The sequence below is a fragment of the Triticum urartu genome, chromosome 4 (assembly GCF_003073215.2).
Source record: "Triticum urartu cultivar G1812 chromosome 4, Tu2.1, whole genome shotgun sequence".
Lineage (NCBI taxonomy): Eukaryota > Viridiplantae > Streptophyta > Magnoliopsida > Poales > Poaceae > Triticum > Triticum urartu.
In genome coordinates, this window is record NC_053025.1 from 589,529,823 (window position 1) to 589,552,399 (window position 22,577).

General features: G+C 48.4%; 1 protein-coding gene across 1 annotated transcript; it reads right to left on the minus strand.

Moving 5' to 3' along the window:
- Positions 1-17,599: 17,599 nt before the first annotated feature.
- On the minus strand, positions 17,600-19,832 carry LOC125554307 (mannan endo-1,4-beta-mannosidase 3-like). The gene is made up of 3 exons (XM_048717884.1): positions 19,149-19,832; positions 18,821-19,027; positions 17,600-18,699 (listed from the first exon to the last, which is right to left on the minus strand). Exons 1-3 carry the CDS (start codon positions 19,497-19,499, stop codon positions 17,848-17,850), a joined length of 1,410 nt encoding a protein of 469 aa, XP_048573841.1. The 5' UTR covers positions 19,500-19,832; the 3' UTR covers positions 17,600-17,847.
- Positions 19,833-22,577: the final 2,745 nt, after the last annotated feature.

A 22,577-nucleotide genomic window follows, 5' to 3' on the forward strand; every position in this document is an offset into this window, starting at 1 on the left:
TACGGCTAATTCACTCAATAGCAGGTTCAAAGAAGCATGGCAAAAGTGCAAAAGATAACAGGTTACAGACTTAGTGAAATTAACAGCAAGTCGGGAATTTATCATCAGGAAGCAATGTTTAGAGCATGATAACTACATGCTACAGGAACATATCATGGCAAAGCAAGGCATGGTATGAAGCTACTCAAAGCATATAACAAAAGTCCCTTAGTGACCATAAGCAAAAAGGGATCAGAAAATACAATTGCAAGCATGCGAACATAGCAAAAATATAAACAGATTCAGACTTGGTGAAAAGCTGAAGCATGGCAAAACAGACATCAAGTAGGCATGTTTACGAGCTCGATGCACTCACTACGAGGCATTTCATGACAAACTAAGCATACTATCAGAAAATAGACATGGCAAGAACAACAACATAGCATGCATGGATTAACAACAACAAGCTCGGCAAAATCGCTAAACATGTTAACAATCTGCCAGGAACATTTTATAGTAAAAGTAGAGCTCGATAGACTCAAGCTATGGTGCTACATAATTGCAAACAAAGACACGGATGGATAGAGCACCACATTATTAAGAAAACATCCTTACTGGTCATGCTCAAAAGAGGCACGGATCACTAGAAAACAACATGAACATATGGCATAAAAATAATGACAGGGCAAGGACTTAGTGAAATTCTAAGTCCCTGAAATCAGCATCATTGAGTAAGCTACTTTGCATGCTTGTGCTAGTCACCACAAAGATCACAAAAATACATGGCATACACCCCTGTAAAGATGACGTGGCATTCTTCAAAACACATGTAGAGCTCAGAATCATAGCATGCACACATTAATCATGGCAAAAATGACAAAAGTGCATTTGCTGAAACAGATCTGCAACTATCATCACATAGCCTTCTTCCAACAGCATTTCAGGCATTAAGATGAGCTCAAATGAAAATGATGCAATGAGATGAAATGATGTACTCGTCGAGACTAACATTTTGATATGCTACACGCGCGAATCGGAGCCACGATGACAGAGTTATGGCATGTCAAAGTATGCAAAAAGTATCAGGAGGAGAGGGGAAAAGGTCAACCGGATCTAGGGTTACTGTAGCTCCCAATCGGATCCGGCGACGGGAACTGTAGCTGCCGGGTTCGAGGACGCCGGAGGTTGGCCGGAACAGGGGCGCGGTGGCTGGCCTTAGAGCCACCGGAGCGAGGGAGGATGGATCCGGCGACGGCGGAGGAGTTGCGGGCGTCGGGCGGCGCTGGAGGCCGGCGCGGTGGCGCGAGCTCAAGGCAGTGGGCGAGCTCCCCGGCGAGCAGGCGGCGGAGCGCGGCGTTCCGGTGGATCGGGGCGGCGCGGAGGAAGAAGAAGGCGGCGCGCGCGGGGCAGCTCGGGCCCGGTCAGGCGACGGGGGGGCGGCCTAGGCCTCGCAGGCCGGCGGGGCTGAGGCAGCGATGTGGTCACCCCGAGGACAGGAGGCGTCGTCTGATTGGTCGGCGGCAGCGGGCGGACACGTCCGATGCCCGGATTTTTGTCCGGCGGCGGCGGGTGGAGTTTCTCTAGAGTTAGGGGGGAGGAGGCCCGGGATTTTTGTGGAGGGACATATTTATAGAGGTAGAGGGAGCTAGGAAGCTCCAAATGAGGTGCGGTTTGCGGCCACGCGATCGTGATCGAACGATCTAGATGATGGAGGAGGTTTAGGTGGGTTTTGGGCCACTTTGGAAGGGTGTTGGGCTGCAACACACACGAGGCCTTTTCGGTCCCTCGGTTAACTGTTGGAGTATCAAATGAAGTCCAAATGGCACGAAACTTAACAGGCAGTCTACCGGTAGTAAACCAAGGCCGCATGACAAGTCTCGGTCCAATCCGAAAACGTTTAGTACCCACACATGAAAAGAGGTAGAAAGGGACACCGGAGGACATAGGAGCGCTGGAATGCAAAACGGACAACGGGGAAAATGCTCGGATGCATGAGACGAACACGTGTGCAAATGCAATGCACATGATGACATGATATGAGATGCATGACAAAGACAAAACACACGGAGACAAAAACCCGACAATGAGGAAATAAAAGTAACTTAGTGCCGAAAATGGCAAGAGTTGGAATATAAATAAGGTAAATTACATCCGGGGTGTTACAACACTCCACCACTACGAAAGGATCTCGCCCCGAGATCTAGGACTGGAAAAACTCCGGGTACTCAGAACGGAGGTGATCCTCGCGTTCCCAGGTGGCTTCACGGTCAGAATGATGTGACCACTTGACTTTGAGGAATTTGATAGACTTGTTGCGAGTCTTGCGCTCAGTTTCTTCAAGAATAGCAACAGGGTGCTCATGATAAGACATGTCTTCTTGGAGATCAATGTCTTCGAAGTTGACGGTGCGGTCAGGAGTCTTGAAACACTTGCGGAGCTGAGAGACATGAAACACGTCGTGCACGTTTGCAAAGTTGGAGGGAAACTCAAGTTGGTAGGCGAGATCGCCTCTCTTGCTGACGATCTTGAAAGGACCCACGTATCTAGGGGCAAGCTTCCCTTTGATACCGAAGCGACGAGTACCTTTCATTGGAGAGACACGGAGGTAGACATGGTCTCCGATCTCGAAATCCAAGTCACGATGCTTACTATCATAGTAACTCTTCTGGCGCGATTGCGCGGTTTTGAGATTATCACGAATGACTTTGCACATCTCTTCTGCCTCTGTGATCAAGTCATTTCCAAGAAGTTGACGTTCACCAGTCTCTGACCAGTTAAGAGGAGTACAACACTTCCTGCCATAGAGAATTTCAAATGGGGCCTTGCCCGAACTCGCTTGGAAGCTGTTGTTGTAGGAGAACTCGTCATATGGAAGACAATCTTCCCACTTCATGCCGAAAGAGATGACGCAAGCCCTGAGCATATCTTCAAGAATCTGATTTACTCGCTCAACTTGGCCACTAGTTTGAGGATGAAAAGCTGTGCTGAAGTGAATGTTGGTGCCCATGGCCTTCTGAAAAGAATCCCAAAACTTGGGGACCTCGTCTCACCTGATTAATCTGCAACACTGCACAAATTCGTGGAATACTATTCATCTTGATTTCTTCGCAAGTTCCCTCCAACCGCGTTTTGGATATGCTTCGATTCCCGCTTGGACACAGGGGTTGCCACCACCTAGCCAGTGTTTGGTCATCCAGAACTACAGATCCATGTTGGTCTCTTTGTCATCCTCCTCCCGAGCCTCTAAAGATCCATGACAGTGGCGTTGTTATTCCTGACGCTGATGGAGTGAGGCGGTGTTGGAAATATGCCCTAGAGGCAATAATAAAATGCTTATTATTATATTTCCTTGTTCATGATAATTGTCTATTGTTCATGCTATAATTGTGTTATCCGGAAATCGTAATACATGTGTGAATACATAGACCACAACACGTCCCTAGTGAGCCTCTAGTTGACTAGCTTGTTGATCAAAAGATAGTCATGGTTTCCTGACTATGGACATTGGATGTCATTGATAACGGGATCACATCATTAGGAGAATGATGTGATGGACAAGACCCAATCCTAAGCATAGCTCAAAGATCGTGTAGTTCGTTTGCTAGAGCTTTTCCGAATGTCAAGTATCATTTCCTTAGACCATGAGAATGTGCAACTCTCGGATACCGTAGGAGTGCTTTGGGTGTGCCAAACGTCACAACGTAACTGGGTGACTATAAAGGTGCACTACGGGTATCTCTGAAAGTGTTTGTTGGGTTGGCACAAATCGAGACTGGGATTTGTCACTCCGTATGACAGAGAGGTATCTCTGGGCCCACTCGATAATGCATCATCATAATGAGCTCAATGTGACCAAGTGGTTGATCACGGGATCATGCATTACGGTACGAGTAAAGTGACTTGCCGGTAACGAGATTGAACGAGGTATTGGGATACCGACGATCGAGTCTCGGGCAAGTAACATATCGATTGAAAAAGGGAATTGTATACGGGATTGATTGAATCCTAGACATCGTGGTTCATCCGATGAGATCATCGAGGAGCATGTGGGAGCCAACATGGGTATCCAGATCCCGCTATTGGTTATTGACCGGAGAGTCGTCTCGGTCATGTCTGCGTGTCTCCCGAACCCGTAGGGTCTACACACTTAAGGTTCGGTAACGCTAGGGTTGTTGAGATATTAGTATACGGTAACCCGAAAGTTTTTCGGAGTCCCGGATGAGATCCCGGACGTCACGAGGAGTTACGGAATGGTCCGGAGGTGCAGATTTATATATAGGAAGTCAAGTTTCGGCCATCGGGAAAGTTTCAGGGGTAATCGGTATTGTACCGGGACCACCGAAAGGGTCCCGGGGGTCCACCGGGTGGGGCCACCTATCCCGGAGGGCCCCATGGGCTGAAGTGGGAGGGGAACCAGTCCCTAGTGGGCTGGTGCGCCCCCCTTGGGCCTCCCCCTATGCCTAGGGTTGGAAACCCTAGGGGTGGGGGGCGCCCCACTTGGCTTGGGGGGCAAGCCACCCCCCTTGGCTGCCGCCCCCCTTGGAGATCCCATCTCCTAGGGCCGGCGCCCCCCTAGGGGTCCTATATATAGTGGGGGGAGGGAAGCCGCACCCTAGCCCCTGGCGCCTCCCTCTCCCTCCCGTGACACATGTCCCTCTCGCTGAGTTTGGCGAAGCCCTGCCGAGATCGTCGTTGCTTCCACCACCACACCGTCGTGCTGCTGGATCTTCATCAACCTCTCCTTTCCCCTTGCTGGATCAAGTTGGAGGAGACGTCTTCCCAACCGTACGTGTGTTGAACGCGGATGTGTCGTCCGTTCGGCACTAGGTCATCGGTGATTTGGATCACGACGAGTACGACTCCATCAACCCCGTTCTCTTGAACGCTTCCGCTCGCGATCTACAAAGGTATGTAGATGCACTCCCTTCTCCCTCGTTTCTAGATGACTCCATAGATTGATCTTGGTGATGCGTAGAAAATTTTAAAATTCTGCTACGTTCCCCAACGGTGGCATCATGAGCTAGGTCTATGCGTAGTTTCTATGCACGAGTAGAACACAAAGCAGTTGTGGGCGTCGATATTGTCAATTTACTTGTCGTTACTAGTCTTATCTTGATTCGGTGGCATCGTGGGATGAAGCGGCCCGGACCGACCTTACACGTACGCTTACGTGAGACTGGTTCCACCGACTGACATGCACTAGTTGCATAAGGTGGCTAGCGGGTGTCTGTCTCTCCCACTTTAGTCGGATCGGATTCGATGAAAAGGGTCCTTATGAAGGGTAAATAGAAATTGGCATATCACGTTGTGGTTTTGGCGTAGGTAAGAAACGTTCTTGCTAGAAACCTTTAGCAGCCACGTAAAAACTTGCAACAACAATTAGAGGACGTCTAACTTGTTTTTGCAGCATGTGTCGTGTGATGTGATATGGCCAAAAGGATGTGATGAATGATATATGTGATGTATGAGATTGATCATGTTCTTGTAATAGGAATCACGACTTGCATGTCGATGAGTATGACAACCGGCAGGAGCCATAGGAGTTGTCTTAATTTATTTATGACCTGCGTGTCAACATAAACATCATGTAATTACTTTACTTTATTGCTAAAGCGTTAGCCATAGTAGTAGAAGTAATAGATGATGAGACAACTTCAAGAAGACACGATGATGGAGATCATGATGATGGAGATCATGGTGTCATGCCGGTGACAACGATGATCATGGAGCCCCAAAGATGGAGATCAAAAGGAGCAAATGATATTGGCCATATCATGTCACTATTTGATTGCATGTGATGTTTATCATGTTTTACATCTTATTTGCTTAGAACGACGGTAGCTTAAATAAGATGATCCCTCGTAATAATTTCAAGAAAGTGTTCCCCCTAAATGTGCACCGTTGCGAAGGTTTGTTGTTTCGAAGCACCACGTGATGATCGGGTGTGATAGATTCTAACGTTCGAATACAACGGGTGTAAGCCAGATTTACACACGCAATACACTTAGGTTGACTTGACGAGCCTAGCATGTACAGACATGGCCTCGGAACACGGAAGACCGAAAGGTCGAGCATGAGTCATATAGAAGATACAATCAACATGAAGATGTTCACCGATGTTGACTAGTCCGTCTCACGTGATGATCGGACACGGCCTAGTTGACTCGGATCATGTTTCACTTAGATGACTAGAGGGATGTCTATCTGAGTGGGAGTTCATTGAATAATTTGATTAGATGAACTTAATTATCATGAACTTAGTCTAAAATCTTTACATTATGTCTTGTAGATCAAATGGCCCACGCTAATGTTGCCCTCAACTTCAACGCGTTCCTAGAGAAAACCAAGCTGAAAGATGATGGCAGCAACTATACGGACTGGGTCCGGAACCTGAGGATCATCCTCATAGCTACCAAGAAAGATTATGTCCTAGAAGCACCGCTAGGTGACGCACCCATCCCAGAGAACCAAGACGTTATGAACGCTTGGCAGTCACGTGCTGATGATTACTCCCTCGTTCAGTGCGGCATGCTTTACAGCTTAGAACCGGGGCTCCAAAAGCGTTTTGAGCAACACAGAGCATATGAGATGTTCGAAGAGCTGAAAATGGTTTTCCAAGCTCATGCCCGGGTCGAGAGATATGAAGTCTGCGACAAGTTCTTCAGTTGTAAGATGGAGGAAAATAGTTCTGTCAGTGAGCACATACTCAAAATGTCTGGGTTGCATAACCGCTTGACTCAGCTGGGAGTTAATCTCCCGGATGACGCGGTCATTGACAGAATCCTTCAGTCGCTTCCACCGAGCTATAAGAGCTTTGTGATGAACTTCAATATGCAGGGGATGGAAAAGACCATTCCTGAGGTATATTTAATGCTGAAGTCAGCGGAGGTGGAAATCAAAAAGGAACATCAAGTGTTGATGGTGAATAAAACCACTAAGTTCAAGAAAGGCAAGGGTAAAAAGAACTTCAAGAAGGACGGCAAGGGAGTTGCCGTGCCCGGCAAGCAAGCTGGCAGGAAGAAGTCAAAGAATGGACCCAAGCCTGAGACTGAGTGTTTTTATTGCAAGGGAAGTGGTCACTGGAAGCGGAACTGCCCCAAATTCTTAGCGGACAAGAAGGCCGGCAACACTAAAGGTATATGTGATATACATGTAATTGATGTGTACCTTACCAGTACTCGTAGTAGCTCCTGGGTATTTGATACCGGTGCCGTTGCACACATTTGTAATTCAAAGCAGGAGCTGCGGAATAAGCGGAGACTGGCGAAGGACGAGGTGACGATGCGCATCGGGAATGGTTCCAAGGTCGATGTGATCGCCGTCGGCACGCTGCCTCTACATTTACCTACGGGATTAGTTTTAAACCTCAATAATTGTTATTTAGTGCCAGCTTTGAGCATGAACATTGTATCAGGATCTCGTTTAATTCAAGATGGCTACTCATTTAAATCCGAGAATAATGGTTGTTCTATTTATATGAGAGATATGTTTTATGGTCATGCCCCGCTGGTGAATGGTTTATTCTTAATGAATCTCGAGCGTAATGTTACACATATTCATAGTGTGAATACCAAAAGATGTAAGGTTGATAATGATAGTCCCACATACTTGTGGCACTGCCGCCTTGGTCACATAGGTGTCAAACGCATGAAGAAGCTCCATGCAGATGGACTTTTGGAGTCTCTTGATTACGAATCATTTGACACGTGCGAACCATGCCTCATGGGTAAAATGACCAAGACTCCGTTCTCAGGAACAATGGAGCGAGCAACCAACTTATTGGAAATCATACATACTGATGTGTGCGGTCCAATGAGTGTTGAGGCTCGCGGTGGCTATCGTTATGTTCTCACCCTCACTGATGACTTGAGTAGATATGGGTATGTCTACTTAATGAAACACAAGTCTGAGATCTTTGAAAAGTTCAAGGAATTTCAGAGTGAGGTTGAGAATCAACGTGACAGAAAAATCAAGTTCTTGCGATCAGATCGTGGGGGAGAATACTTGAGTCACGAATTTGGCACACACTTAAGGAAATGTGGAATAGTTTCACAACTCACGCCGCCTGGAACACCTCAGCGTAATGGTGTGTCCGAACGTCGTAATCGCACTCTATTGGATATGGTGCGATCTATGATGTCTCTTACCGATCTACCGCTGTCATTTTGGGGCTATGCTTTAGAGACTGCCGCATTCACTTTAAATAGGGCTCCATCGAAATCCGTTGAGATGACACCATATGAATTATGGTTTGGGAAGAAACCTAAGCTGTCGTTTCTAAAAGTTTGGGGATGTGATGCTTATGTCAAGAAACTTCAACCTGAAAAGCTCGAACCCAAGTCGGAAAAATGCGTCTTCATAGGATACCCTAAAGAAACTATTGGGTATACCTTCTACCTCAGATCCAAAGGCAAGATCTTTGTTGCCAAGAATGGATCCTTTCTAGAGAAAGAGTTTCTCTCGAAAGAAGTAAGTGGGAGGAAAGTAGAACTAGATGAAGTGTTGCCTCTTGAACCGGAGAGTGGCGCGGCTCAAGAAAATGTTCCTGAGGTGCCTGCACCGACTAGAGAGGAAGTTAATGATGATGATCATGAAACTTCAGATCAAGTTGCTACTGAACTTCGTAGTTCCACAAGGACACGTTCCGCACGAGAGTGGTACGGCAACCCTGTCCTGGAAATCATGTTGTTAGACAATGGTGAACCTTCGAACTATGAAGAAGCGATGGCGGGCCCAGATTCCGACAAATGGCTGGAAACCATGAAATCCGAGATAGGATCCATGTATGAAAACAAAGTATGGACTTTGACTGACTTGCCCGATGATCGGCGAGCCATAGAAAATAAATAGATCTTTAAGAAGAAGACAGACGTGGATGGTAATGTAACCATCTATAAAGCTCGGCTTGTCGCTAAGGGTTATCGACAAGTTCAAGGGGTTGACTACGATGAGACTTTCTCACCCATAGCGAAGCTGAAGTCCGTCCGAATCATGTTAGCAATTGCCGCATTCTATGATTATGAGATATGGCAAATGGACGTCAAAACGGCATACTTTAATGGTTTCCTTAAGGAAGAGTTGTATATGATGCAGCCCGAAGGTTTTGTCGATCCTAAGAATGCTGACAAGGTGTGCAAGCTCCAACGCTCGATCTATGGGCTAGTGCAAGCATCTCGGAGTTGGAACATTTGTTTTGATGAGATGATCAAAGCGTTTGGGTTTACGCAGACTTATGGAGAAGCCTACATTTACAAGAAAGTGAGTGGAAGCTCTGTAGCATTTCTCATATTGTATGTGGATGACATACTGTTGATGGGAAATGATATAGAATTCTTGGAAAGCATAAAGGCCTACTTGAACAAGTGTTTTTCAATGAAGGATCTTGGAGAAGCTGCTTACATATTAGGCATCAATATCTATAGAGATAGATCGAGACGCCTCATTGGTCTTCCACAGAGTACATACCTTGACAAGATATTGAAGAAGTTCAATATGGATCAGTCAAAGAAGGGGTTCTTGCCTGTATTGCAAGGTACGAGATTGAGCACGGCTCAATGCCCGACCACGGCAGAAGATAGAGAAAAGATTAGTGTCGTCCCCTATGCCTCGTCTATCATGTATGCTATGATGTGTACCAGACCTGATGTAAACCTTGCTGTAAGTTTGGTAGGAAGGTACCAAAGTAATCCCGGCATGGAACACTGGACAGCGGTCAAGAATATCCTGAAGTACCTGAAGAGGACTAAGGATATGTTTCTCATTTATGGAGGTGACGAAGAGCTCGTCGTAAATGGTTACGTCGATGCTAGCTTCGGCACAGATCTGGATGACTCTAAGTCATAAACCGGATATGTGTATATTTTGAATGGTGGGGCAGTAAGCTGGTGCAGTTGCAAGCAAAGCGTTGTGGCGGGATCTACATGTGAAGCGGAGTACATGGCAGCCTCGGAGGCAGCACAAGAAGCAATCTGGGTGAAGGAGTTCATTACCGACCTAGAAGTCATTCCCAATGCGTCGGGCCCGATGACTCTCTTCTGTGACAACACTGGAGCTATTGCCCTTGCCAAGGAGCTTAGGTCTCACAGGAAGACCAGGCATATCAAGCGTCGCTTCAACTTCATTTGTGAAAGTGTTCAAAATGGAGACATAGATATTTGTAAAGTACATACGGACCTGAATGTGGCAGATCCGTTGACTAAACCTCTCCCTAGAGCAAAACATGATCAACACCAGGACTCTATGGGTGTTCGATTCATCACAATGTAACTAGACTATTGACTCTAGTGCAAGTGGGAGACTATTGGAAATATGCCCTAGAGGCAATAATAAAATGGTTATTATTATATTTCCTTGTTCATGATAATTTTCTATTGTTCATGCTATAATTGTGTTATCCGGAAATTGTAATACATGTGTGAATACATAGACCACAACACGTCCCTAGTGAGCCTCTAGTTGACTAGCTCGTTGATCAAAAGATAGTCATGGTTTCCTGACTATGGACATTGGATGTCATTGATAACGGGATCACATCGTTAGGAGAATGGTGTGATGGACAAGACCCAATCCTAAGCATAGCTCAAAGATCATGTAGTTCGTTTGCTAGAGCTTTTTCGAATGTCAAGTATCATTTCCTTAGACCATGAGATTGTGTAACTCCCGGATACCGTAGGAGTGCTTTGGGTGTGCCAAACGTCACAACGTAACTAGGTGACTATAAAGGTGCACTACGGGTATCTTCGAAAGTGTCTGTTGGGTTGGCACGAATCGAGACTGGGATTTGTCACTCCGTATGATGGAGAGGTATCTCTGGGCCTACTCGGTAATGCATCATCATAATGAGCTCAATGTGACCAAGTGGTTGATCATGGGATCATGCATTACGGTACGAGTAAAGTGACTTGCCGGTAACGAGATTGAACGAGGTATTGGGATACCGACGATCGAGTCTCGGGCAAGTAACATACCGATTGACAAAGGGAATTGTATACGGGATTGATTGAATCCTCGACATCGTGGTTCATCCGATGAGATCATCGAGGAGCATGTGGGAGCCAACATGGGTATCTAGATCCCGCTGTTGGTTATTGACCGGAGAGTCGTCTCGGTTATGTCTGCGTGTCTCCCGAACCCGTAGGGTCTACACACTTAAGGTTCGGTAACGCTAGGGTTGTTGAGATATTAGTATACGGTAACCCGAAAGTTGTTCGGAGCCCCGGATGAGATCCCGGACGTCACGAGGAGTTCCGGAATGGTCCGGAGGTGAAGATTTATATATAGGAAGTCAAGTTTTGGCCATTGGGAAAGTTTCGAGGGTAATCGGTATTGTACCGGGACCACCGAAAGGGTCCCGGGGGTCCACCGGGTGGGGCCACCTATCCCGGAGGGTCCCTTGGGCCTCCCCCTGCGCCTAGGGTTGGAAACCCTAGGGGTGGGGGTGCCCCACTTGGCTTGGGGGGCAAGCCACCCCCCCTTGGCCGCCGCCCCCCTTGGAGATCCCATCTCCTAGGGTCGGCGCCCCCCTAGGGGTCCTATATATAGTGGGGGGAGGGAGGGCAGCCGCACCCTAGCCCCTGGCACCTCCCTCTCCCTCCCGTGACACCTCTCCCTCTCGCTGAGTTTGGCGAAGCCCTGCCGAGATCGCTGTTGCTTCCACCACCACGCCGTCGTGCTGCTAGATCTTCATCAACCTCTCCTTTCCCCTTGCTGGATCAAGTTGGAGGAGACGTCTTCCCAAGCGTACGTGTGTTGAACGCGGAGGTGCCGTCCGTTCGGTGCTAGGTCATCGGTGATTTGGATCACGACGAGTACGACTCCATCAACCCCGTTCTCTTGAACGCTTCCGCTCGCGATCTACAAGGGTATGTAGATGCACTCCTTTCTCCCTCGTTGCTAGATGACTCCATAGATTGATCTTGGTGATGCGTAGAAAATTTTAAAATTCTGCTACGTTCCCCAACAGGCGGCGCATGAGTTTGGCCACGGTCCTCGTAGTGGATTGGAAACCTCGACCTGAACCTCTGACCTCGTCGTATCATCCTCTTGGCTCTGATTTGATCGATCAATGGCCCCGAGTGTAAATGTATAGATGTATCCTTTCCACTACCGTGATTTAATTGACTTTGGAAAGGATGAAGTGAGTGAGAAGTTGTTGTGGAGAAGGCAAGAGGTTGCGATTGGGAAGCAGGGGCAGCGCTATGATGAAAACAGAGAGGCCGCATGCCTTAAGAAGAAGCATGCGATGTGGGGCCCTATGTAGAAAAACGATGTGGAATGGCCGAGAGGATAGAGAAAAAACTTGATGATGTGTCATATTTGCTGAGATGGATGGCTGAGTGGGACTTTGAGGTGGACACTTTGCATGTTGAGAGAATTGGGACCAACTTCTTAAGAATGTAAGATTAGTATTTCAGTAGAGACTCATAAATTGAACTTCTATTAGACCTTTAAGCTACATCCACCCATAACTTGAATAATGGAATATTCCTGGAATTGCAAATTTTGTGCAAATAGATTCAACATAAATTCATAACCAGTACGGCAGTACCTGGATGTCAGTAGCCTAGCCCGCGCGTGGAGCATATGTGTTGTACTGGTGAGCTTACTAGAGATCACCTAAGTCTCATAGACTGCAAATTTAATGGTTGGTCTCATATGGGTGTGTTCCTTCAAAAATTATTTGTAGGACAACATCTTTCCTAAACATAGACAATAGAAACACATTAAGACATGTTATCAACATGCTTTACAGCTCTAAGAGTTCTGCATCTTCACATAAAGAGAGTTATAGGTTACTCTCCTCTGTTAATAAATAGCTTGTTTTTTTAGATCCTAATTCACAGGATCTCTGATCACAAATGTTGGGTTACTGTTATGGCATAACACATATGGGTATCATCTTCATCGATGCATTATGTATCACAATTCGTCATAGTCCCTTCGTAACGGGATTTGGGAGGTTTCTGTCTGTTTGAATATATGTAACAATTATTACTATGGAGTTTCTCAATTTTTTGATAAACATCAAACGTCCCTTGACATGTCTTGAGGACTTCACATTATCCTTAAAATTCATATTGACAATACATGTTTGACTGTCAATTTATAAGAATATCCGACACTGGTTTATTAGCAACATGCAAGTCCATCATGCTCATGCAACCACTCTTCCTTAACACTGGTTGCATCTAAAGAGTAAGTTCCGACTCCATCTTTTGTCATAGATTTTAAAGTAGTCTAAAGCCTCATCAACATAGCAAAATCTAGTTGCATCATCAATAAATGTCATGAAATATCTCTTTTCATCTTTTGTCTACACACCATTCATCTCATACAGATCAGAATATATGAGTTATAGAGGTTCCTAGTTTCTCCTCGACTGCTATGCGAGACTTTCGAGATTGTTTTGATTGCATACAACTATGGCATATAAAACCTTGGCAATAGTATAATTTGAAATTAAACCCATGTTGTATAGACAAGACATTAAACCAAAATTAACATGAGATAAACGAGAGTGCCAAATACTCGCATCATCATTAGCACTGGTACAACGTTGGTTTACTAACTGCTTGTTGCGAAAATCCAGAAAAGAAAACTGGAACAAGCCTTCACACTCATAGACTTTGCCTATAAATTATCCATATTTTAACACAACTATACTTTATTTGACTATAAACTACCTTAAACCCATCTCTATATAAAACAAAGTCGCTAACAAGATTCTTGATCATAGTAGAGGCATGTTAAACGTTCCTTACAGTACAAAAAAAAAAGACACATTCGTGATGATACACCTTTGTCACAATAGGTCACGTTTTCTCTTGCCCATATACATTCGTGATGGTTTTATGACAGATTCAAGATAGCCATACTTGTGTTGCCGGGAATGTGTTCTATGAAAATAATCACTTTTTCATCGCGTAAGTGACCACTTCCATGATGATAAATGGCGTGTCATAGAAGTTTTTGTCGAAGATAACCGACACATGGTAGCCACCGTAATGGGTCACCGTTAAGCTATCGGGTGCGTGTTCTGGATCCGATGCCCCTTAACAGCCATGACCAATGACAATTTTTCACGTGTCAGCCTCTCATTTGCTAGTGAAGCCACGCGTCAAGTCGACCTCGCGACATGTGTCACACATCCAATGGACGAGATGCACCTATTGAAAGTCGACATGTGGCATGGCCCAAGCAGTGGTCCAGTTATGTAAAAAGGCCCCAGTCTAAAGCCTGCTTAAGGCCCAAAATAACTTCAAACATAAACACGGAATTAAACATTTACGGTCAATGAAATCACAAACCAATCACCTGAATGGAACCATTCGATGTCCATCTTTTTTAGTGTACAACTTATCGCGAATCGAAGGACGGGTGTGTGGATTAGAAGATACTAGCGAACAAGATTAGGAGGGTGATATGCATATTAGAGTACACTGGTCACATGTAGATCTACTCATCTATGAATCTGTGAAACAGAAAACGTACAACACGAAAGTCGTGTCAAACAGCAAAGTAAACCTACTCATCAAAGGAAATTTCTAATGGTCAAATGTGTGCCATAATTTTGTCAAAATTCATCCAAAAAGGCTCCAGAACACAAAATTCAACATAGAGAGTGAAAGAAACTACGATCCGATCGCCCGAATAGAATCAGAACATCGAGGTGCATCTTTTTCGTGCACCGCTTATCTCGAATCAAAGCGCAGTTGTGTAGAAGGAATAAAGGAGATTAAGTAGGTGAATAGAGAAAAACATCTGCAAACCACCTATAACCATGTACCATCAGAGCCACCCACGTGCACTGGAGAACATCGCTCGGGCCCGGCTTGCTGAAAACGGTTGATCCAGCCGTTTCCACTGAGACAGGCTCGGAGATGGTTTGAGAAGCGTGTCGTGCAAATCCGATAGTGTTTGCATTGAACAATGAAAAAAGTTGCATCCAGCGTGCCTGACTGAGGGTTACGCAGGTAGCCAAATGCCTCCTATATCTCACTTAAACGCGAGATAGAAGCTAGTTTTGCCTTAAGCAGGCATGTGCTGGGCCGACCAGTAGTGTCAGGTTCGTTCTTTTTTATATTTTTATTTTTTAATTATTTTAAATTTAAAAAATATAATAAAATATATTATATATTTCGAAAAAATAATAACCTTATATTTTTATCGAGCATTTAAAATGATGTTAATGCAGTGTGAAAAACAATTTGTGCAAAGTTATTAAAAAATCATAGTATTCAAAACAAATGTTTTGACATTTAAAAAATGTACATGTGTTTCTAAAAGATTGTGACATATTTAAAAAAAATATACAATGTAAAAAAGTATTTCCTAATTCAGAAAAAAATATCCGTCCCATTGGAAAAAAGTTTGTGATTTTAGAAACTATTTACGCATTTCAAAAATACGTTCTTGAAAATTTGAAAGGAATTTTTATATAATGTAAAAAATGTACGTGCAGTTTGAAAAAATGTTTTGCATCGTTCAAAAATAATATTCATGACATTAAAAAAAGGTCACGTATTTCAGGAGAAAAGGTGATGGGCACGAAGAGTTTGGCAAGGTCGTGGCCAAGCTGTCAAGTTTGGCAAACAAGTCATGGTACTTGGACAGAGATGTGAGCAAGCATATGACCAGGGATGTTGAGAAGTTTTTCGAACTGGACTGAAGAATCACTGGAAATGGTTCAGTGGTGGGCATTGAGGGGCGTGGCTCAGTCCTCTTTGTCGCCCACAATGAAGAGCACTGGCTTCCGACAGATGTTTACTTCATTCCGAAGTTGAGTAGCAATATCATCAGTTTGGGGCAACTAGATGAATTTATCTGCAAGTACTCAGTGGACGAGGGGCTGATGACAGTACTGGACAAAGAGCGCAAGGTGCTGGCGAAAGTAAGAAGGGCATTGACAGACTGTACATACTGAACATTGAACAGTCTGCCCACTGTCGAAAGTTTCAGAAACTCATTTGGTTAGAGCTCTTTTACTATACCCTGTCATCGATATGGGCCGTCTATTCTTGGAATTCAAGGGCGGTGATCAATCTATACTACTCAATTGGGCCAGTCCCGTCGCCAACAGTATCAATGGCACTGGCCGCTTCGAGCGCCGCGGTATACGTGCTATGAGGGTAATTTAGGGAGAGGAAAAAGATTAGCCCGTCTCGCCAACAAGCCAACCCGTCTTCTACACTTTTTCAGCACGGCCGCATGAACACGCCCATCAGCTTGGATTCAAGCGGCCACCTCGTCGCCTCCCCGATTGTCGGCCGTACTCGTAGATCAACGTTGTTACGCTGCTAGGCGCCAGCCAAGCTCGTGGTGTCACGCACGCCGGCAAAGTCTTCCTCGACGAGGCCTCCTCCGGTCCTCCCCTTCCTCTTGCGGCGGCCACCGCTGCATCTATTCTTCGTCACATGATTGTGTACCGGCCGCTCGACAGTATACACAGTTGTCCGATCCCGACGAGCTCCCCTTCTTTGGCAGCCGCCGGCTACCAGTGAAATTAGATGTAGTGCCTATTTCAGAAGCTACCAATGCACGGACTCTATAGATCAACCAGAAGTCCAGAACACGACGTCTGCACCGACCAAGAGTTAAGTGATGAACCACCATGGTACCAATTACCAAAGACATAGAAGTTGTGAAAGTTAACGATCTGCACTCTAGTTTTTGGTGGGATGCGGCCTGTACTGACGGACGTGGACGTGCGTGAGAGGGCCATGCGAGCCCCGGCGGGAGGCACGGCTGGAGGTACGACCGTACGAGGACGGTGAAGTGGACGAGCGCCCGGCAGTCGAGGTCAAGTGCACCGGCGGAGGGTGGTGGCAGGAGTGCGCCGGGATATAGGGACGCGACGGCGAGTTCAACTACGGCTCGGGTAGTTGAACGAACAGAGCTACCGATTGCTGCTGGGCTGACATTACAATGGAAAACAGAAAAATATGACTAGATTACCCTCACGAAATCAACGGCGGGATGATTGTATACTGCTCTCCCCCCTCTATAGCAGTAGAGGGTACCGTAAAAATGCTCTTTGGTTATGGCATGCTCGTTTTGCAGTTGCACACAAAAGCTTTCATGCTCTACTGAAGGAAATCATGGAATCCGACTATGGTTGACATGGCAAAAAGTCTACTAAAGAGCAAGGGTCAGCCTGGACAGTTTTGGGGTGAAGTCAGTAGTGTCCACTGCAGTTTATCTGTTGAATCGTGCACCGACGAATTGAGCACTTGCACACGTTTGGCTGCATCGGACACATGAAGGAAGTTGGTGGTCACCTCACAAACAAAACTAGCCGACCAAAGTTCAGAGATGGCACTGATCGGGTATGAGCCAGACAGTAAGGCCTATAGGATGTTGGATCCTTGTGCAAAGAAATTGTGTGTCTCGAGATGTTGTGTTGGAAGAAGATAGACGCTGAGAATGAGCGTCGGGCGAAGTAGAGCAGAGGAACCCACATCTGTTGAAGTGGCAGGTAAAGAAGTGCCATGGAGAGAAGATATGGACAGACATCAGCTTGTTTAAGAGTAATGAAACTTGGGAGATCACTGATATGCCAAAGGGACACAAAGCAATTCGTTTGAAATGGATTTTACAAACTGAAGAAAGATCCCGGTGGCAAGGTCGTCAAACATATATGCATAAACAAGAAATTGCAATATACTCTGATTGCCCATCTTCATATGTACTACTCAGATCACTCACGCCGAGTTCTCTTCTAGGGAGTACTTTCCATTTACAACTCTTGAGTCAGCTAATTAAAACTTTTGGAGAGTCTCAGACGGCACCGTGGAAAAAAGTCAAAATTGCTACACTCAGGGGAGGTATCTGAACATTTCTCTACTACACAGTCCAGCCTAGCTAGCTTAGCTACATGGGACCAAACAGTGAAGAAACGGATCTGAGCAGAGAGACGAAACGAATCAAGAATCTTTGGACGTAAGGATGAGTACCATCCCAGCTGACAAAACTGCCGATCTTCCTCGTCGTTCGACGACCGGCCTCCGCCGCGTCCTGCTCGCTGAGCTCGGCCATCTTCTCGGAGTGATCGCTGATGATGCTGGCTGCGCGGGCGTCCTCGGGGAGCACGATCTGGTACCCGTCCTTGAGCGCGTCCATGCCGTCCCCGTCGAGCAGCAGCTGCCAGAAGGCGCCGCCGACGAGCGGCCCGCCCCGGGACGCCGACTCGTAGATGGCGTCGAGCACCGTGCCGAGGAAGCGGTCCCTCCTCTGCGTGGCGGACGTGGCGTTCTCGCCGCCCTCCTCCCAGAGGAACTTGCCGTACTCGGTGACGAGGAGCGGCTTGCGGAGGTGGCGGTGGGTGTCACTGACATGCGACGCCGTCCAGTTGCGGAAGAAGCGCGCCTGCTGGTCGGCGGTGGAGCCCCAGAGCCAGACGTCCGGGTAGAGGTGGATGGTGGCGAAGTCGATCCCGGCGGCCTGGTGCGTGGCCACGAAGTTGGTGCCGTAGTAGATGCCCCAGGGGTTGAGCTCCTTGCTCTCGTGCGCGCCGTCGCCGTAGAAGCCCTCCAGCCCCGCCGTGACCAGGTGGGCGGCGTCGATGGCCTTGAGGTACGGCGCCATCTCCTCCACCCACGCCTGCACCATGGCGCCCGTGGGGTCGGCGCCGCACCGGGGCTCGTTCATCAGCTCCCACCCGAAGATGGCCGGGTCGTCCCGGTACGCCACGCCGCTCACCGTGTTCACCCTCGTCAGCACCGTCTGTGTCACACGTACGTAGAGAAGAGACATCAATACTTATTTGGATTTAGATCATCGACGTGACAACGTACTCATTGACACGTATGTATATGGCACGTGTGGTGAATGAATTGACGATTACCTTGACGTGGTTCTTGTAGTAGGACTTGACGAGGGTGTTGTTGAAGAAGTCGTCGGCGGAGGTGAGGTTGTGGCCGCCGGCGGCGACGTCCTCCCTCGCCCACTGGACGTACTGGCGCTTGCCGCCGAAGTCGTCGAAGTTGTTGGTAAGACAGAGGAGGAGGTGTATCCCATGCCGCCTCGCCTCGGCGACGACGAAGTCCAGACCCTGCATGCGAAAAGCCCACACACAAGCTGTCATTTTGCACCGAGCAAGCTAGCCTCGCACCTGTCGGCACGTAACGTCGGCATCGAGGCCGACAGACGGATTGAACGGTGGCCTAGCTTACCTGGAACATATCCTCGTGGTAGACGCCCGGCGAGGACTGCAGCGGGTTGTCGCCGCCGTCGCTGAATGCCCAGGTGCGCGCGAGGTTGAGGCCGTGCGCCGACGCCTGCCGGAACGCCGACACCACCCCGCCCCGCCGCGACGGGTCGGACGCCATCTCCATGAGCCAGTAGGCGTTGAACCCGCTGAGGTACACCGTCCGGTCGCCGTCCCCCGCCACGAACCGCGTGCCGTTCACCCGCACCATGCCGCCGCCGTCCCCTCCCGCCGCGGCGGCATGCCACGGCACGACGACGAGGACAGCCAGGAGGAAAAGGCCGACCACGAGATCAGCCGGCGGCCGTGGCCTCATCGCCGGACGTACGTATGGCCGCAGCCGCCGCGCGCTAGCTAATGGAGCTTTGGTGTGCACGCCCCTTTGGCAGCAGACAGAGCGCGCTGACGCGTACGTGCAGTGCGAGCTAGCTTGCCTAATTTGGCGCCAACTTAACCGGTGCTGGGCCGGCAGGCGTAGTAATAGAGCACGGCCGGTGCGAGGCAGAGCTCAGGCCTGGAACACGCAGGCACCTCATCACTTTCTACGTGGACAAACACGTCGACGCGCGGATCATCCCACCGGTGGATCCACGAAAGCGACTGCTGTGTTTGAATAGCATTGTGCTCGGTGTATGTACTCAGGCCATTGTTGTCCTCGAATTGAGCTTGGTGTTAGAGACACGCTGACGCCGGCGGCCGAGCTGGAGCGCTTGCCATTTGACGTGTAGGCAAGGCAGGCGTAGCGGCCGTGGGGCCCACCTCCCAGAGAAGGGGAACTTGGATCTGTTTTCCAAACGCTCCGCTCCACCACAACGAGCCACCAGAGCTTGTGGTGGCTGGCTAGCCGGTCCCGTCACGTGATAAAATCGGCCGGCTTGGATCAACGGTCAAGATTAACTGTAAAAATTGTCGAAGGAAAGTGAGTAGAAGAGCAGAGACGCACGTATATATACCGAGCGTATGCGTATGCAACAAGCCACGAGGGGAGTGCATGTGTGCGTTCATAGGAATGAGTGTATGCGCGTGTATATAAGCGCTTGTGTCTGTATTAATGCTCGAAAAAAGTGTCGGCTGTCGACTCGACGTCAACGTTCGCGCGTCAGCGCGTGGCCTGCGCGGATGACCTACGTACAGGGTACAGACTACAGTGAGTGCTCTACACCTGTGTTGGTCTCGACCGAGCTGGACCAGGAGTATCAAGCTTTCGACATAACATACAGGTTTAGTTATGTGATGTGTTGCATGCTGGTGCTAGGGGCTGCGCACGTGCAATACTAGTGCGGTTAAACCACCGTCACAACTCACAACGCATCGATCACCATGCCGATCTGAGGTTTCGTTTTTTTTTTTTGAAAGGCGATCTGAGGTTTCGTTGGTCTCATCGAAGGCCTCGTCCTGTGTCCAGACTCCAGAGCGTGTGCCGTTTGACGCGTAGCTGCACATAGAAGTTTCACGGGGCCCACATACGGGAAGAGAAGAAAGAAGCAATTGTTCCACTCCAGGTTTTCGCCTTGGGACCATGCAAAGAAAAAAAAGGTTTTCGCCTTGGGATAGATCCCATGCACCAGACACAGTAGCCGGGTGCATGTAAAAACTGTCGACGGAGAGGGAGAGAGACGAGTTGTGCACCACCGTTCGTGCTGACCCGTCACCACGTGGCGGTATAGGAAGCGCGCTGTGTACGCCGCAGTGGCTCGTCCGTCGGCCGACCAGAGACAACGCCGACGCCGATCGACGTTGACGTATATAATATGGCCGACTTATAAAGCGCACTGACATATTGACTGGTCTAAGCACCTACTGTTCGTCAGTTGCCGGAGAATCTAATTTGCGTCGTCGGTCGATTTTATGCGAATTAAGCAGACCAGCTCCGATAGCTCCTCCAAAAACCTTCTCTAAAGGTCATTTTATGGGACGATCGCACAATTTATGTGAAGTTGTCTAGCACCTACGTTTCTCAGTTTTCACAAATATCTTACCATAAAATTATTTTTCTCTATTTTTGGTTACAAAAAGGCTAGCTAATAGCCTGCTGCCCGCAAGAAGTCGGTGACACATGTGGCGAGGTGTCGCGGGTGGGCATGCGGCACGCTGAAGGAACTCGCTAGAGCGGCGGTGGTCGGCAGTGCTAGTGGTGGCATGGCGGCAGCCGAAGGAGGAAGAAGAGGCGTGACGGTGGGGAGGCTCGCCGACGGGCGGCATCATCAACAGCTGCCGGCATAGCCAAGGTGCGGCGCACGAGGCACATCACGAGAGAGCTCCTCTCCTAACGACGTGGCGTGAAACTTCAGGCGGTGCTGGTGGTGGCATGGCAACGGTGGCTGGCTGTGCTGGTGGTGGCGGGCCGACGGTGCTGTTGGGTGGTGTGGTAGCGCGGCGTGGCGGCGGCATGAGGGTATCTGGGTGTGTAAGTTCAAGCGGTTTTAACCCACCAAAATTACACGGGAAGATCATCATACCGTAACCATGAGGAGAATTGGGGGAAATTACACGGGATCCCGTAAAATCAATCTGGATTTATGGGAGCTTTTAGGGGGCTATTTTGGCCTCAACTTCGCGTAAACAATATTATTTTTTACAGATAGGGGAGCTATTGAAGTTTATCTAAAACATTGACAAGGGCGTCACGTCGAGTGGTGGCGAAGCTTGGGGACGTCTCACGAGACCAAGCTAGGAGTGACGCGAAGCCGACACGGGGCGGCAGTCTGAACAATGAAGCGCCATCATCCGCTCGACAACTCACATGTGCCATCACGAGGTAGCCAAGACAACCGCGATGAGCAACCACCAAGGGGTGGGGGAGAGAGCACCTCCTTCCACTCCCAGCCTGGCATTAGCCACCAAGTCACGACGGTCTGGCAATGAAGCACCAATACATGCTTCCCCATCAAGTCCCAGTGGACTAGAGGAACGACTTAGTGACTATCGACAGCCATCGACAAGCAAGCCCTGACCATAGCCCTCTTGCCTAGGCCTAGGCAAGCCCGCACGACGCCACACTTGTGGTCTTCGCGATGATCCGCCCAACGGTGCCATAGCTACTCCTGGATACGCCTTGCCCACCACCACCGCTCGCGCAGCTCTTAGCCCACGACGGCCATTGTCGTTGAACGCCCAATTTTGGGGAAACCCGCATCACCGACATGACCACTGCCCACGCGCACCACCCTCATGCCAATACGCTACCATCGCCAGCCACCACCACCCGCGTGGACCACCCCCTGCCAATATGCTACCATCGCCAGCCACCACCAGCATTGCCAGCCACCTCACGAGACGCAAACTGCGGCCAACAAGGGAATGGGACGGGGCCGAGACCGGCGGTGGCTAGGGTTAGCCCCTCGTCGCTCGGGCGAGGGGGGGGGGGTGTTCTTGCTCTGTGTCAGTCCCGACC

What these genes read in the sequence shown, in the direction of transcription:
- LOC125554307 (XM_048717884.1), bottom strand. Translation starts at nt 19,499, where the DNA reads ATGAGGCCACGGCCGCCGGCTGATCTCGTGGTCGGCCTTTTCCTCCTG. An exon ending in ACCACGAGGATATGTTCCAG is followed by an intron (nt 19,028 to 19,148) that starts GTAAGCTAGGCC and finishes TTTCGCATGCAG; the next exon opens with GGTCTGGACTTCGTCGTCGC. An exon ending in ACTACAAGAACCACGTCAAG is followed by an intron (nt 18,700 to 18,820) that starts GTAATCGTCAAT and finishes CGTGTGACACAG; the next exon opens with ACGGTGCTGACGAGGGTGAA.